The 17788-nt window shown below is 54.2% G+C and overlaps 1 protein-coding gene across 1 annotated transcript in view; it reads right to left on the bottom strand.

Moving 5' to 3' along the window:
- ATP2A3 (ATPase sarcoplasmic/endoplasmic reticulum Ca2+ transporting 3) overlaps positions 1-9629 on the bottom strand; it is a 37687-nt gene extending 28058 nt beyond the window's left edge. The window contains 1 exon segment of the mRNA XM_030922654.1: positions 9329-9629. Coding sequence (XP_030778514.1) covers positions 9329-9446 — 118 coding nt within the window. The 5' untranslated portion in view covers positions 9447-9629.
- Positions 9630-17788: the final 8159 nt, after the last annotated feature.

Genomic DNA, 17788 nt, shown 5'->3' with positions numbered 1-17788 from the left:
CGGACCACCTGTTTGGAAGCTTTAGGGTCTGCACCTGGCAGCTGAACCCTGGGGAGTATCAAGCAGCCCACTGGACTGCAGGAATCCAGGAGGAAAATATATAGCCTAAAAATACACTTTCTAGCATTTTCTCCAAAGTCCTATTTTCGGCAGTGGCTGACATTTTCCGTGGAGAATGTAATCTCCAGTGTCCTGCGTCGAGATTAAAATCAAACAGACTTTTTCCTTCTGATCTATTTAGCTGAGGCGAACAGGAAAGGCTGGGGGCGGGCCAGGTCTGGTTTCTGGGCCAATTCTCCAATGAAGCAGTGTGCTTTAGAGGACACCCCAGCCATGCCCCAGCCTCAAATCAGGACAGTGCTAACCTCACAGTGTGCATGGGTGGGCTTGTGCCGGGCTCTACCCGGGAGATGCCTGTAACCCTCACCTTTCTTTATTCTGGGCGAGGGCGAGGCCTGGGGTTGGGAAGCGTGTCGTGGGGTACAAGTGCCAGCTCCGGTCTCTGTACTTCCTCACAGAGTTCCCCACGATGCCTCCTGCCTGCCTTGGCTGGTCTCTCAAGTTCTTTCTCTCTCTTTTTTTTTTTTTTTTTTTTTTGAGACGCAGTCTTGCTCTGTCGCCCAGGCTGGAGTGCAGTGGCGCGATCTTAGCTCACTGCAAGCTCCGCCTCCCGGGTTCAAGCGATTTTCCTGCCTCAGCCTCCCGGGTAGCTGGAATTACAGGTGCCCGCCACCATGCCCAGCTGATTTTTGTATTTTCAGTAGAGGCGGGGTTTCACCATGTTGGCCAGGATGGTCTCAAACCCCCGACCTCAGGTGATCCACCCACCTCGGCCTCCCAAAGTGCTGGCATTACAGGTGTTAGCCACCGCGCCCGGCTCAGTTCTTTTCTCTACCTGTCGACCTGGGTCATCTCCCCTTCTGCTCTCTGACCCACCCTGACCCAGCACCCACTCTTTGGTGCTCATGATGCTGTTCCCCAAATATTTCTGGTTCTCCCCACCTTGTGGGCATAGTAGGAAGGCACTTCCCGGCCCCCGTGTGACTTTTGAGAAGAAGGATGTGTATTCGTGTCAGGTTGGAACATTGACTTTTGGTGGGGGGCTTTCTAGGAGGTCACTGTCCAGTAGAATGTCCTGTGATAGCAGAAGTATCCTCCATCTGTGCTGGCCAGGACCGGAGCCACTAGCCACATGCAGCTGGTGAGCCCCTGGACTGTGACTAATTTCAAATTTTAATTTTTATGCATTTAAATGTAAATAGCCAAGTGGTTGGAGCTCTTTGACACTCTCCTACAGCAGCCAGCAGCCTGTGAGATGGTGTCTACTCCATCGACCTGGGTCACAGAGTGAGGAAGGCACAGAGCCCCCGATGACCAGTCTGCTGCCAGCACTCAGCAGGAGTGAGAAAGGAGCCTCTGGTCCTTTAAGCTGCCGAGATTCGGAGGCGATGGCTACAGTAACCAAGCTGAACCTGACTGATGGCCCCCTCCGCCCAGACCTGGCTTCCTCCGCAAAGCCCCCCTCTCACCCCGCCCCCCTGAGGAGGCCTGACCTGCCCCTGAGCACAGCTCTGGTCCTGCCCACACAGCCGGCTCCCTGTGGGGCCTTGGGCCTCATTTGGGAGGTAGGGTACGCACACCCACCTTGAAGGCCTGCTGTGATGATCGTCATCATCATTACTATTAACAGCCACATTTACCAAGCACCTGCCAAGCAATGCACCAGGTGCCTTCCCGCATTATCTGCAGAGAACAAATGGGAAGACGCTGGGGACTGAGCTAAGCACGTGAGGTGCTTAGCAGAGGTCATAGCAGCAGCAGCTGGTGGTGTGCGCGAGACACGCTGCCAACTCCCTGTGTGCCTTATTCTCATGATCCTCAAACAAGCTGGGAAGGAAGATGCCATTGTTATACCCATTTTACGGAGTACACAACAGAGAGGTTGAGTGTCACGCAGCAGGGGAGGCCAGGAAGGGTTTTGAGCTCAGGCAGTCTGGTTCTCGATGCCCTGCTGTGGGCCTCCTGTGCTAATTCTTAGGCTGTCCTGCCTTCCCTCCTCCACTCTCTTTATCACCCACCCAAGGTCATCTGAAAACCCTTTGTGTCCCATGTCCTGATTGCTGGGCTGGATGTCCTCATCCCACCAGTCGGAGAGCCCCTCTGTAGAGAACCCAGAACCACAGCCCAAATCCTCCTGTCCAAAAGGCCCTGCTGGCCTCCCTCATGGTGTTTTAGGGGCCCGCGAGGCTCTGCCTGCTCAGGCCTGGTCTGCTTCCAAATTCAACCCTGAAGGACCCAATTCTCCCCTCTCATGAATGAGCCCCAGGGTGATGGAGGGAGCCCAGGGCTGGGAGATGCCCCACTCCAGGCGTTCCTGGAAGACGCTGGCTCCTTCCTTGCTCTCTCCCAGGCTGCATGTTGGGGTCTGAGACAGTTCCCCTTGAAATGGCGGCCTTGGGCCTCTCACAGTGCCAGATGTCCTATCTGTTAAATGAGAGAGTGCCCTGGCTCTGCCCACTCTCAGGGCCATCCGCTGGGCTGCATGGGGCACTGACAGGACTGGGGGGGTGCCTCTCCCTCTGAGAGCCACAGTGGGGCTGGCTACTATTCTTATCTGAGCCTCTGCCACGGTGACCCCTGCCTGGCCCATGTTGCCAGACTGAGAGGGCCTGTGTTCATGGAGGCCCAGCGTGCAGGCCTGGGAGTCAGCCTGCGGTCCTGGGACAAAAGGGAGGTGAATCAGAGAAGCTTTGTGGCTTAGATCAAGGAATCTGGTCCAGAGGGCTCAAGTTCAAATCCTGCTCTATCTCACAATACTTCCGTGGCCACAGGCCAGTTACCTCATCCCCTGTGTCTGTTTCTCCATCTGTAAAAAGAGGGTGATAATGGTAAGTACCTCACAAGGATGTGGGAAGATTGAACAGCATGCATAAAGCACGTGGAATTCAGAGCACACAGTGAACGCGCTCCAGCCATAATCACTTGCTGGAATATAAGCTCTAGGGCTGCAAGATTTTTTTTTTTTTTTGAGATGGAGTCTTGCTCTGTTGCCCAGGCTGGAGTGCAGTGGCGCAATCTCGGCTCACTGTAAGCTCCGCCTCCCGGGTTTACGCCATTCTCCTGCCTCAGCCTCCCGAGTAGCTGGGACTACAGGCGCCCGCCACCTCGCCCGGCTAGTTTTTTGTTATTTTTTAGTAGAGACGGGGTTTCACCGTGTTGGCCAGGATGGTCTCGATCTCCTGACCTCGTGATCCACCCGTCTCAGCCTCCTAAAGTGCTGGGATGACAGGCATGAGCCACAGTGCCCGGCCGGGCAGCAAGATTTTGTTAAGTGCAGCGTCTCCAGCACCCAGAGCAGCTCCTGGAGCATAACTCAGTAAACATATGTGACGAATGACTGACCTGCCTCTGTCCTGCTCACACAGCTTCAGTGGCTGTCTTTGGCCTACAGAATAAAGACCAACCTTAGCACAGCCTTCAGGGCCTTCCTGGATCTGCCCCCACCTGCCCTTCCAGGATCATGTCTGTATCCCGAATGTACATCTGTCCCTCTGTTAGCCAAGCCTCAGGATCGCCACCCCTGTTTTTCAGTTTATTGTTTTTTTTTTTTTTTTTTTTTCTGAGACGGTGTCTGGCTCTGTCGCCCAGGCTGGAGTGCAGTGGCCGGATCTCAGCTCACTGCAAGCTTCGCCTCCCGGGTTTACGCCATTCTCCTGCCTCAGCCTCCCCAGTAGCTGGGACTACAGGCGCCCGCCACCTCGCCCGGCTAGTTTTTTGTATTTTTTAAGTAGAGACGGGGTTTCACCGTGTTAGCCAGGATGGTCTCGATCTCCCGACCTCGTGATCCACCCGTCTTGGCCTCCCAAAGTGCTGGGATTACAGGCTTGAGCCACCGCGCCCGGCCCCAGTTTATTTGTAATTGACAAATCATAATTGTATACATTTATGGGGTCCAGCATGATGTGTTGATAAACCCATTTTGCAAAACCTTCTCCTCCTCATATATATATATATATATATATATATATATATATATATATATATTTTTTTTTTTTTTTTTTTCCCCACACGGAGTCTCATTCTGTTGCCAGGCTGGCACGATCTCAGCTCACTGCAACCTCTGCCTCCTGGGTTCAAGTGATTCTCCCGCCTCAGCCTCCCGAGTAGCTGGAATTACAGGCACCTGCCACCACGCCCGGCTAATTTTTTATTTTTATTTTTAGTAGAGATGAGGTTTCACCACGTTGACCAGGCTGGTTTCGAACTCCTGACCTCAAGTGATCCGCCCACCTCGGCCTCCCAAAGTGCTGAGATCCCAAGATGCTAGCCACCGTGCCTGGCCTTCCTTCTCCAACATTTTACTTGTGCCATTCCTTCTATGCACAGCAGCATCCCATCTCCTCATCTGAACCCCCTTTCCAGGAAGCCCCTCCCCTACCTCATCGATGTGCCCTTCTCTGAACAGTCGCCAGTATCCCCCCACCACACTGGAACACTTCCAGGGTGGGGCGAGACTGAGTCATCCCTGTGTTTATGCTGAGTCCTTACAATCATTGTTTACTCTGTTGCTCCACGGTGTAAGCCCACAGTCCAGAGCCAGGGAGAAGGGGGGTAAGCGATGCCCCGGGCTGCCCCCAGGCTCCACACCCCCTGCTCCCCTCATCCCCCTTCTACTCCTTCCTTCATTGGAAACTGGTATTTCAGCTTCTAAATGTCAGTTGCAGCCGGGAGAGGCAAGCACTCACCCAGGTCTTCCTCAAAGGTAAATTTACAGAGCAATTAAATCGTCACTTACAGAGTCAGGGAGAGGCCCTGGCGAGGCAGGGCCCGCCCAGCCCACCTGGCCCTGCCTGTGTCTCCGGGGTCCACCTAGAGTGGACACCTGACCTTGCTCTGCGGGGGCCACTGCGGGGCCTTGGGAAGTAGCTCTCCGCTCTGCAGAGGGGCCTGCAGCACCCCTGGCTTATCTGGAGCTGGAGATGAAGGTTTGCCCAACATCTCTTCGCCCAACTGTGCTGTGGGAGAAAACAGGCCCTGCCTTAGGGTGCAAGAGGGTGAGGGGGCCCAGCTGGGCAGGCCTGATGCTGCTCCTGGGGGCTCCGGCTGCCCAGCAGAGGCCAGTGGGAGTGAAAACTAGGGTGAAGCATGAAAGATGTTGAGCTTCCGAAGGGCTGCAGGCAAACCACCCCCTCTCAGATCCTGCACGGCCCTTATGGGATCTCAGGGTCCCAGCCCTGCTATCCTGAGGAGCAGCAGGTCCAGGAAGGGGCAGGTCTGCCCAAGGCCACCCAGCAAGCAGGGCCACTCGGATGGCTACCTCCTCCTGACACACTCCGTTCCTCTTGGCCTGGTTTCCGTGGGCTACGCATATGGGTTGCCCGAGTTTCAGCGCCAACTAGGGCCTGGAACTTATTTGAGGGCAGCAAATAAGGCCAGAGCCAAGAAGCCACTGGCAGGAGTCTAAATCTGGACCACCTGTCCCACCTGGCAGCCCTGGGGCCAAGGCGCTCACTGCAGATGGACCGCGTGTGGCCCAGGAAGGCAGGCTTCTGCCCGGCTTGCCAGCTCCCTTGAACAGAGACCACCTCAGGAGACCTCCTGGGATCTGCCCAACTCCCATGTCACTGGGGTCTCCAGGAAATTTAGCTACAGGCAGGACATGCCCAACAGAGCCAGGTCTCTTGCCTTGGCTCCAGTCCAGCAAAGGAGATGAGCAGCCCATCTGGTGGTTCCTTAACATAGAAAAAGACACTCAACATGACTTTAAACAGAAAGAGGCCAAGCAAACCTACGAAAGGACTCTTCCACCAGACTGGCACAGATCAAACCGTCTGATCCTCCCCTGCACTGGCGAGGCAGCGGAGAACGAGCCGGTCACTCGGCCCAACTGCACAGAAAACCAACTCTTTAGTGACAGCTGATGACACTGAAAATATACACCCACTTAGACCCCACAGTTCCACCCCAGGAATGCGTCCTTCAGTGATATTCACAAGTGCGTGACATGATGTGGCAACAAGAATACTCCTTGCGATATTGCGCGTCATAACAGAGGCTGCCAACAACACAAGCGTCCACCAGAATTCAGAGAAAAGCCACACGCTGAAATCCCACGCAGCCACTAGGAAGCCCCACCGTGCTCTTCCTGGCACCGGCTCCAAGAATGACTGTCAAGGTCAAAGCAGGGACAAAGAGCGCTTATCCTCCTCCTGCTGCCGTGTGGGAAAAGATCACAAGGTCACAGCTCCAGATGTGTGTATGCACGGACTGTCTTGGGAAGAAGACACAAGAAACTGGGGGGACTGGGAATGGGTGGCTGGGGACAGAGTCGGAGACTTTGCTGTGTACCTTTTGTATCCCTTGAAGGTTGCACTGTGCACATTTTTATTCAGAAAATAAAAAAGATGTAAAAGAAAAAGCCCCCCAAGGAAGCTGAACTCTGGGTACCTCTGGCACCTGCAAAGGTGGGCTCACAGGAGGTCCTGGGGCCAGGAGCCTCCCCACTCACTCCCTGTTGGGGCTTGGGGCAGATGGTGTTTTATGTGTGAGTGGAGGGGTTCCTGGCTAGCATGCTCACTGACTGTGCCGCTTAGGCTTCCCAGCTCTGAAGTGTCTGTCTGCAGTGAACGGGGAGGGTGGAAGGTGGGGTGGGATCCTCAGCCCCTGCCTCCCTTCCTCCCTCGCCCAGCAGAATTTGCAAGCTTCAGGACTTAAGCAAATGACTTCCTTGTGGTTTCTACACTAACGACCTTGCAGGTGCACAGCCTCCTGGGGTGGGGAGAACACACGTCTCTGGGATGTCCCTTCTACCCACAGGCCTGACCCACCCTGCCATGCAGCTGGTGGCCAAGAGCCCGCCCCAGCCTCTTCTGCGACAAGGAAGGATGACTTGGTGTCTGTGACCTCACTAAAGACTCACAAACAACCCTGGGAGATGGGTTCTATGGTAGCCTCACTTATGGAGAAGAAACTGAGGCACAGAGAGGCAAAGAGGCTGGTCCAGCATTGCAGAGCTATGAAGGGGCAGGGTTAGTGTTCAAAGCCTCATCAGCCCCACCCCAGCGGCTGTGCTAGAACATCTGCGCCTCCTCCTCAAGCCACGGCAAGCATGTGGCACGAAGGAACAGCTGGCTCCCCTCTACTCACCTAATGACTTCTAGAGCCCTGGAATGCCCCCCAGTCCCAATCAGTGATCTGAGAGAAGAGCCCTCTAGGGACCCATGGAGGCTGGAGGCAAAGCTGAAAAAGTTGCACCAGCGGACCCAAACTCCTAGCACAGGCGCCGACACCAGGGTTCCGGAGCCTGCAGAACTTGTGACTCTCTTGTACAGATGGGGAAACTGAGGCCCAGAGAGGAGCAGGTACCCAGTGCTAGCTCCACCACCTACTGTGTGACCTCGGGCAAGTGGTTTAACCTCTGGGTGCTTCTGTTTCCTCCTGTATAAAACGGGGATGACAACAGTTCCTCCCTTACGGAGTTGTTTTGGGGAGGAAATGAGATAATAGATGAAAAAAGCTGAGAACAGTACCTGTCACATAGTAAGTGCTCAGTGAACATCAGCTTTTATTATTAATACTATCAACGCCCAGAGGATCCAGGGGAGCCAAGCAATACCCCTCCCCAACTTCTCCCATCACATCCCAACACACATCTACCCTCTGTGCATCTACACACCACGCCAAGCCCACAGCCTTCCTCATCAGCTCACACAGGTGTGCAGTGGCCAGGGCACCCCAAGATCTCATCTAACCAAATAACCGGTGGGGAAGGCTGGGGCTCCCTCGCTCCCAGCCAGTTCCTCCTCTGCTGGACCAAAGAAGACATGATGTCAGAAAGGAGACAGACCTTGGCTAGGGTCATACAGGAGCAGAATTTGTGTGATTCCAGGGACAGGCCAAGGGCTGCGTCTCCAGTTTCCCTCGGGAATCAGGATTCCCAAGCTGGAGGCTATAGTAGCACAAAAGAGGTAGTGGGACCCCAGACCTGCCTGCCACAGCCCTCGCCCCTGGCCCACTGCAGGGTCAGAGGCAGGCCATGCTGCCCAGCTCTCCTGCAGCAAAGCACAACCTCCCTGCCAAGTCACTAATGGGGGATATTAAATAATATTTATCTCCCCAGTTCCTCCCACAGCTCAACTAAATATAGCAACTAATTTTTTTGAAAAAGGATTTCTGCTCCAGAAAGATAATATTTATATAAGAGGTGGTTTTCATAAACCAATACAAAACCCAAAAGTCCTTTTCTGACACCTTTTCCTAATTTTCAAGCTAGCCCTGAGTAGTAGGAGCCCAGGGCTAGAATACCTTCCCCTCTGGCTGGCTGGGAACCCCAAAAGGGCAAGGCTGCAAGTCCCCAAAGGATGCAGACCTAGGCTGCCCTCTGAAGATGGTGAGGGCATTTCTCCTGGCATTCCTCACACTCTGCCCCGCGCTGAGGGCATGAGCAAGGGGGTGGCAGATCCTGCCTGGAAGGGATGTGGGGAGGGCACCTGTGTATCTTCCACCCTCATGGGACCTCCAAGGTGCCAGGCCACATCTGGACAGTACCCGGTGGCACTCAATGTGCCTTCTAGCACAAAGGAGAATCCCACACTCCTTTGACGGAGGTGAGGACGAAATGATACCCCTCCACCCGAACAGCAAGGGCGTGAAGCCTCCCTCCCTCCCCAGAGATGGGAAAGGCCTCCCTGGCAGCTCCCTGAGGCCTTGACTCCGCCACCCCAGGAAGGTGGGTCTCCCGCCTCAGCAGTTCAAAGCCCCCACCGACTCCGCCAGCCACATCCGCTTCGGGTTGCAGAAAGAGGAAGACCTGGGGTGGGGGTGGGGGCCCCAAGGCTGCTAGCTGATAAGCGGCACTTTCTTGGGCATTTTCTGGAGCCCTCAGGGGAGACCCTGGGGCCAGCTGGGAGGGCTAGCCTGAGTCTCCGGCCGTCCCTCGCCCGCCGATGTCAGCGCTGCACCTGCACGATACCGGCAGGAGCGGCGCGGCGTGGGGGTGGAACACGGTCCAGGATGGGGTGGAATAACGCTTCCAGGGTGGACGGGGCCGGGGTGGAGGTGGGAAGTCCGGGAGGACCGCGCAGAGGGTGCCAGGCGTCCGGTCTCCCCAGCTGGAACCCGACCCCAGCCCCCAGTCCCCAGTCCCCAGTCCCCAGTCCCCGCGCCCGCGAAGGTGGCCGCGCAGCCCCGCCGGGCGCCCCAGGAGCATCCGAAGAGGTTTCCGGAGCCCTCGCTTCCTGCCCGCCCAGAGCCGGGTGGGGAGGCAGGAGGGGAAACTGAGACTGCGGCGCGCGCGGCCCCCGCTCCCCGGCCCGGCCCGCCCGCTCACCGTTGGGGCCGTAGCGCTCCCGCGCGCCGGTCACCTGCGCCGGGCTCAGGCCGCCCTCGGCTGTCACCGAGAAGTGGCGCAGCACGTCGGCGGCCGGGAGCAGGTGCGCCGCCTCCATGCCTCCGCCCGGCCGTCTGCGCCGTCGGCACCGTCGAGGCCGCCTCTCCGTGGGGGGCTACAAAGCGGGGCTCGGGGGGCTCGGGCCCGGGCTGGCGCCGCGCGAGGCCATGTCCGCTCTGGGACCTTCCCCGACGGCAGTGGCGGCGGCTGCCCCGGCCCGCGCCAGGATGCTGCGCCCGGGACTCCCTCCCCGGGGCGGGGCGGCGCGGGGCCCGCCCCCCCATCACACCCCTTCCGGCCGCCCTGCGCGCCCGCCGCGACCCGGGGCGCACCGCCTGGGCCCCCCGCCTGTTCTGCAGAGGGGAAACTGAGGCCGCCGGCGGGGTGCGCGCTCGGCCCCTGTTGGGAGCCGGGGGCGCTTGGCCCGGAGGTCCTGGATCTCGGTCCGCGGAGCTGCTGGGGTTGGGATCTGGCCGAGAGCCGGGGCGGGCTGTGGAGCACCCGGCTCTGGGCTGCGCGTCGCCTCCTCTGAGTTCTCCTGGGCCCGGGGCGTCCGGCTTCCCAGCTCGAATTCTGCAAAGTGGCTTCAGAGGGAACCTGAAAGCCTCTGAATAAGCGGGTTTCCCCTAGAGGAAAGCGCTGGGTGTTCTCCTTATTTGGTGTTTCTGCTTTCTTTATTATACCTGATGTAAACGACGAGTTGATGGGTGCTGAAGAGTTGATGGGTGCAGCACACCAACATGGCACATGTATACATATGCAACAAACCTGCACGTTGTGCACATGTACCCTAGAACTTAAAGTATAATAATAAAATAAAGTTCAGAAAACCAGGCTCCTTACCCTAGACTCACACCGTCACCCCAGCAGGAAATGTAACCAGGGAGCAAGGGTGGGGCTCCCCAGAGCAGCCCGAGAGGGTGGGGTGGGGGTCTCTGCCCAGGGCTCCCAGGGGACTGACCCTGGCTCAGGGAGGAGGAGAGATGGATGAGACCCAGCCCCAGAGCGCCCGGGCTCCACCCGCCCCGGGAGGGCCAGGAGAAGCCGCAGCGGGTCAAAAGAGGAAGTCGCAGGAAGGCAGAAACCACTCGCCCGGCCAAAAGGAGGAGCTAAGAGAACAACCTGATTGCCGCTCCCTCCAGCTGAACAGACCCAGACAGCCTCACCCCTGCCCCCATCTGCCTACCCCCACGAGCTAGGCTCTGCTGTCTAGAGCCTCAGCCTCTGCCATCCACCAAGGCTGCACAGGGTCAAGAGATGCCAGGATTGAGCCCGCACAGCTGGCTGTTCAAACCCCAAACCCCTTCTGTGCCCCCGCAGCCAGGAGCTTTCCCAGATAGCTGTAGCTGCGCCCTGCCCCAAGGACACAGTGCCCTACTCCTGAGAGCCTCAACTTCCAGCCTTGCCTGGAGCTGCTGACCCCTCTCCAGATCATGCACACCCCAGCTTCTGTGCGGTGATCCAGATGGATTCCCCGGATATCAGCTGCGTCTCAGCCTGGTGCTGTGGAGCTAGAGGAATGCTGGTTTTCTGGTTGTGGCTCCTCCCAGCTGGTATTTTATTTATTGATTTCATTATTATTATTATTATTTTCTTTTCTTTTTTTTAAATTTATTTGAGACGGAGTCTCGCTCTGTCACCAAGGCGGAGTGCAGTGGCGACATCTCAGCTCACTGCAACCTCCACCTCCCTGGTCCAAGCGATTCTCCTGCCTCAGCGTCCTGAGTAGCTGGGATTACAGGTGCTTGCCACCACGCCCGGCTAATTTTTTTTTTTTTTTTTTTTTTTTTTTTTTTTTTTTTGTAGAGATGGGGTTTCACCATGTTGGCCAGGCTAGTCTCAAATTCCTGACCTCAGGTGATCCACCTGCCTCAGCCTCCCAAAGTGCTGGGATTACAGGCATGAGCCACAGCGCCCAGCCCCATTATTATTTTTTTAGGACAGGATCTGGCTCTGTCGCCTAGGCTGGAGTGCAGTGGCATGATCACGGCTCACTGCAACCTCTGCTTCCCCGGCTCAGGCGATCCTCCCACCTCAGCCTCCCGAGTAGCTGGGGTTATAGGAGTGAGCCACCACACCCAGCTTATGTATATGTGTGTATATATATGTGTGTATACATGTATATATGTGTATATATGTGTGTGTATATATATGTGTGTGTATATATGTGTGTGTGTATGTGTGTGTGTGTGTATATATATATATATATATATTATATATTTTTTTTTTTTTTTTTTTTGTAGAGACAGAGTTTCCCAGCATTGGCCAGGTTGGTCTGAAACTCCTGGACTCAAGCAATCAACCCACTTCGGCCTCCCAAAGTGTTGGGATTACAGGTATAAGCCACTGCATCCCACTCATTTTAGATCTCAAGCCTGATATCCCCAGATATTTCCACCCTATGCCTTTCTTCCCCACTGCTATAGTCCACAAAATCCCAACTGTATCCCTAAGTTGCCAGGAAAAGTGTTAGCCAGGCCATGACTGGGGAGAGAGCCTCACAGCTCCCCACTAGAGCCCTATTTCCCAGAGATATGGAGCCCTAGGCGTTCAAGCCGCTGGGAAACCCTTGCTCCACCCTATGCACACATCTTGGGGTCTGACTCCTCCTGTGCCGGCCCTAGGGACCGTAACTCCAGCCTCTCCCACTCCACCGCACCCTCAGCTGTGAGCTGGTATTTGCTAGAAGGTAGGGCCAGAAGGCCTGACTGTTTGCTCTGGCATCAGGCCTGTGTTCCCTTTCTCTAGCCCACCCCACCCTACCTTCAAACCACCATGACAGGACGAACCGTTGCCAGCAACTGGGGCCCTCACCTGGCAGGCTCACACACCTGTCAGCACGCCCAGCTGCTCGGCTGCCCCCATCGCAACTTCTGGTGCCCCTCCCGGCTCCCACAGAATCACATGCAGTCATTTCACACTCCAGCTGCCTGCCCCGGGGCTTGCGTCCCTCCCCGCTATGCTCTCTTTTTGTGCCTGGACAGACAGCTGGTGGCCAGGGTGACATGGTCACAGGCAGGCTATCCAAAGGGCAGGTCTACATTCCCCACCTCCCAGCTGCCAGGAACCAAAAACTCCATGCTTGGCACCTAGACACAGCTTTTGCCACCTACACTGGACAGGGGGTGGCAGAACATACCAGCTATCTAGCAGAGGTGTATCTACTCGCCTCACCTGAGGGGGCCCGGGTGGGCATGAGGAAAGAGGGTCTTCCCTGGAATGATTTATTTATTTATTTATTATTTTTATTTATTTATTTATTTTGAGACTGAGTCTCGCTCTGTCGCCCAGGTTGGAGTGCAGTGGCATGATCTTGGTTCACTGCAACCTCCGCCTCCCGGATTAAAGATATTTTCCTGCCTCAGCCTCCCAAGTAGTTGGGATTACAGGCACCCGCAACTATGCCCAGCTAATTTTCATATTTTTAGTACAGATGGGGTTTCACCGTGTTGGCCAGGCTGGTCTCGCTAATTTTTGTATTTTTAGTAGAGACAGGGTTTCACCATGTTGGCCAGGCTGGTCTCGCTAATTTTTGTATTTTTAGTACAGATGGGGTTTCACCGTGCTGGCCAGGCATGGTGAAGATAAGGCAACCCACTGTTCCTTTTATTTGCAGTCCTTCTTTATTCATCCACCTGCCTCGGCCTCTCAAAGTGCTGGGATTACAGGTGTAAGCCATCACGCCCAGCTTTTCTGGAAATATTTAGACACATGGAGAAGAGGGTGTTGCAGGCAGAAAAAACCAGCCTGAGTTGAAGGTGAGAAATCTCAGCCTTCAACCCACTATGTCAGGGATAGTGATTTGATTCCTTTGTGTGGCTGGATCGTAAGGAGCAAGAGTGCAAGGACCCGGAGGGTATATTAGAGAGACAGGGCTAGGACACTGAGAACCTCAACTGTCTATGTTATGTCCCGGGTTTTGTACTGAAAGATTTTTAAGAAACGGAGAGATGGGACCAGGTTGGCCTGTTAGAAAAGTCCCCCATAGAAGCTGGTATGGAGAAGAGATTAAAGGAGAGAGCGATGGCTGAAAGGACCATGGAGTGGGGCAGCAGGGCCATGCCCCAGCACCCTGATTTCCCTCAGGCCACCCCAGGGGAGAGGCCTCTAAGCCATGTAGGGAAATATCTGTGATTAGAGCCACTGACTTGAACATTCACCATATGCTAAGCTTGTTTCACAAATTACCCCCATTTAATCCTTACAGTAACCCTGGAGGAGGATTTTATTATCCCCATTCAGAGCTGGCTTCATGGGCATGCAACCTGGACAGGTCAGCAGTTGTCAGAAGGACCGTCTGCTTGATTTTTGTTGTTGTGGTTGTTTTTAGAGATGGAGGTCTCACTCTGTTGCCCAGGCTGGATTCCAACTTCTGGACTCAAATGTTCCTCTTGCCTCTGCCTCCTGAGTGGCTGGGACCATGGAAATACAGCATCACGCCCACCCCCCACTTGGTCTAATGCTCTGCAACCCCCATCTTGACATTCTGTTTTGTTTGTTTGATTTTTGAGACGGAGTCTCGCTCTGTTGCATAAGCTGGAGTGCAGTGGCGTGATCTCGGCTCACTGCAAGCTCTGCCTCCTGGGTTCAAGTGATTCTCCTCCCTCAGCCTCCTGAGTAGCTAGGATTACAGGTGCCCACCACCACGCCCGGCCAATTTTTGTATTTTTAGTAGAGACGAGGTTTTTCCATGTTGGTCAGGCTGGTCTCGAACTCCCGACCTCAGGACATCTGCCCGCCTCAGCCTCCCAAAGTGTTGGGATTACAGGCATGAGCCACCATGCCTGGCCCTTTGAAATTCTTAATATGGTAATTTTCTCTTTGAACTTGTGCTTTCTAAGTGAAGCCCGATGGGGAAATGGAGCATGCTGTGAGCCAAGGAGACCCGTTTAATACGCCATCTCTTTCCCATAAAGTGTTCACTGTGCTCCGTGGGCACGGAATTCTGGTGGACTCATGCATGATGGCTGGGAGTTGAGTGGACTCGAATCAAGTCTAGGGTGAATGCGTTTTGTCTGCAACTGAGTAAGTGGGGAGCTGAAGCGAGCTGACAGAAGCCTGCTTTCCATTTGAACCTGAATTTGCCTCATGCAGAAAGAAGACAATAGTGTTCTGAGAAACACGAGAGGTCAGGGGTCCCTATCATATCATTTCTTACTCGCATTACTTCCTTGTGTTCAACAATCACTTGCATTCAACATGATGACACAGAAGGAAAGGAAAAGATAAAGCAGCCTATAGTTCCTTTTCTTCCCAGCCCTTCTTTACTCATCAGTAAAGCAAAGGCAGAGGGTTGGTAGAGTGTATGCACATTGACGAGTGAAATGGAAACAGCTGAGTTTGTGTTGTACAGCATTTTCCTGTTCTGGTCGGAACAAAATGTATGCGCATGTACCAGCTACACACTAAGACGTGGTAATTTTAGTGATTACACATATGAGTTAAATGCTCTTCGTTGTGCATTTAAAACTGGCATTGCACAAAGTAAATGATAAAATTTCATGCAAATAATTAAAATGTTTAATTCTCCTTTTCTTCGAAAATTAATTTGTAGGCTGGGTGCTGGGGCTCTTGCCTGTAATCCCAGAACTTTGGGAGGCAGAGGTGAGTGGATCACCTCAAGTCAGGAGTTCAAGACCAGCCTGGCCAATGTGGTGAAACCCCGTCTCTACCAAAAAGATAAAAAATTAGCGGGGCGTGGTGGTGGGCGCCTGTAGTCCCAGCTACTCAGGAGGCTGAGGCAGAAGAATCGCTTGAACCCAGGAGGCAGAGGTTGCAATGAGCCAAGATCATGCCACTGCACTGCAGCCTGGCAACAAAGTGAGACTGTCAAAAAAAAAAAAAAGGCCAGGCGCGGTGGCTCAAGCCTGTAATGCCAGCACTTTGGGAGGCCGACACAGGCGGATCACGAGGCCAGGAGAAGGAGACCATCCTGGCTAACACGGTGAAACCCCGTCTCTACTAAAAAATACAAAACCTAGCCGGGCGAGGTGGCGGGCGCCTGTAGTGCCAGCTACTTGGGAGGCTGAGGCAGGAGAATGGTGTAAACCCGGGAGGCGGAGCTTGCAGTGAGCCGAGATCGCGCCACTGCACTCCAGCCTGGGCGACAGAGTGAGACTCTGTCTCAAAAAAAAAGAAAGAAAAGAAAAGGAAAAAAAGAAAATTAAATTGTAGCTTTTTCAAAAGCACCATGACAAGTTAAGAGAGACTGCACAAGAAAGGAAAAGCTTTATATTTTAGTGCCTTTAATGAGACTTTTTCCCCTGTTTTTAATTTAATTTTATTTTTAAAATTCTTTTGAGATGGGGTCTCACTGTGTTGCCCAGCAGGAATGCAGTGGTGTGATCGTGGTTCACTGCAGCTTTGAACTGCTGGGCTCAAGCCATCCTCTCGCTTCAGCCTCCATAGTAGCTGGGCCTGTAGGTGCACACCACCATGCCTGGCCAGTTATTTTTTAAACTTTTTTGTAGAGGCAGGGTCTTACTTTGTTGCCCAGGCTGGTCTCAAACTCCTGGGCTCCCAGGATCCTCCCACCTCAAGCTTTCAAAGTGCTGGGATTACAGACATGAGCCACTGCACCTGGCCCCTCTGTTTTTTCAACTAAGGGTCCTCATTTTCATTTTGCACTGGGCTCCACAAATTCCCTAGCCAGTCCTCTTTCCATTTTACAGATAAGAGCCTGAGAGGCTCAGAGAGCCTAGGGCACTTGCCCAGCGGTGTTCAGCTGGCATTAAAACCTGATCTGACTCCAAAGCACAGGCTCCTAAGCAATCCCTAGCCTGCCTGTTGGGTCTGTCCCAAAACACAAGGTCAGTGCAGCTTTCACTGGACAGAGGATGTCCTACATGCTCCATCCCTTTGCTTCTGCCTGTCACTGCTCGAACTCAGGCCCATCTTCTCTCTCAAGCTATACCTTTCCAACAGCCCGCTTCCTGGCCTTCCTGTCTCCAGACTTACTTCTGGTATAGCAAGATTGCTTCACGGAGATGGTGCTTTCATTACTTCATTCCTCTCCTCAAGAACCTTCCTTGGCTCCCTAGTACTGGCAGGATCAAGTCCAGACTCTTCAACACAGCAATCAAATCCCTTTAGCCACGGGCCGCTAGCCAAGGCAAACCTGTCTCTTCCAGATTCACTGGCCTTGTACATCCTAGTGTCACCCCTCGGTTCATGCAGTTCCTCTGGCCTAGATTGCTCTTCTGGCTCCTCTCCCTAAAATCTGGAAACTCATTTCATTGCCTACTCCAACCCTGTGTATTCACTGTCTTCCCTGCACGCTTGATTGACTCTGAATGAGACCCCTGAGGAGGCCCCCAGAGATGAAGGCCTACCTCCTCATTGTACACAAGGGGAAACTGAGGCCCAGGGAAAGGAAAGGACTCGAGTAGACTCAGCCAGGGAGGCTGAGGGAGAGAGCTTCAGCTGGAACCCCCGGCCCAGGCATGTGCTGCTCTTTGCGTGTCGATGGCTTTCCTGGACACACAAAGGAGTCTGAGTCCTCTGGGTCCTTTGGCTCCTGGGTCCTCTGCTGGGCTAGGACCAGGACAGTCTCCTCAAAAGCCAGGGACTGACCTTAGGGCAGTCTGGCCTCAGGGGGTTCTAACCCTGCCCTGAGGAAGAGTCTTGGCTCCAGAAAAGTGAAGTAGGAGTTTGAGCCACTGTTCAGGAGGTAAGTTCTGGGCTGGAGTTTGGGAGGGCTCGGGGGGAGGGGGGAGCGGCAGGAGGCCTGGGCTCTGCGCCGTGGTTATCCTAGCTTAATTCATTCAAAAATATTTCTTAGTTGGGAACGGTGGCTCACACCTGTAATCTCAGCACTTTGGGAGGCCGAGGTGAGCAGATCACCTGAGGTCAGGAGATGAAGACCAGCCTGGCCAACATGACGAAACCCCGTCTCTACTAAAAATACAAAAATTAGTCGGGCATGGTGGCGGGCGCCTGTAATCCCAGCTACTTGGGAGGCTGAGGCAGGAGAATCGCTGGAACCTGGAAGGAGGAGGTTTCAGTGAGCCAAGATCACACTATTGCACTCTAGCCTGGGTGACAAGAGCAAAACTCCATCTCAAAAAAAAAAAAAAAAAAAAAATTATCGGTTGGGTATGGTGGCCTGCACCTGTAATCCCAGCACTTTGGGAGGCCAAGGTGGGAAGATACTTGAGGCCAGGAGTTTGAGACCACCCTGGGCAACATAGGAGACCCCCATCTCTACAAAAAAGTTTAAAAAATTAGCCGGGTATGGTAGCCTGTGGTCCCAGCTACTCAGGAGGCTGAGGTGGGAGGACTGCTTGAGCCCAGGAGGTCAAGCTGTGAACCATGATCATGCCACTGCACTCCACCCTGGGCGACAGAGCAAGACCCCATCTCTAAATAAATAAATAAATAAATAAAATTTTGAAGGACCCA

This window comes from Rhinopithecus roxellana, chromosome 19 (assembly GCF_007565055.1).
Source record: "Rhinopithecus roxellana isolate Shanxi Qingling chromosome 19, ASM756505v1, whole genome shotgun sequence".
NCBI classification, from domain to species: Eukaryota; Metazoa; Chordata; class Mammalia; order Primates; family Cercopithecidae; genus Rhinopithecus; species Rhinopithecus roxellana.
This window is presented reverse-complemented; position numbering and strand designations above follow the sequence as displayed.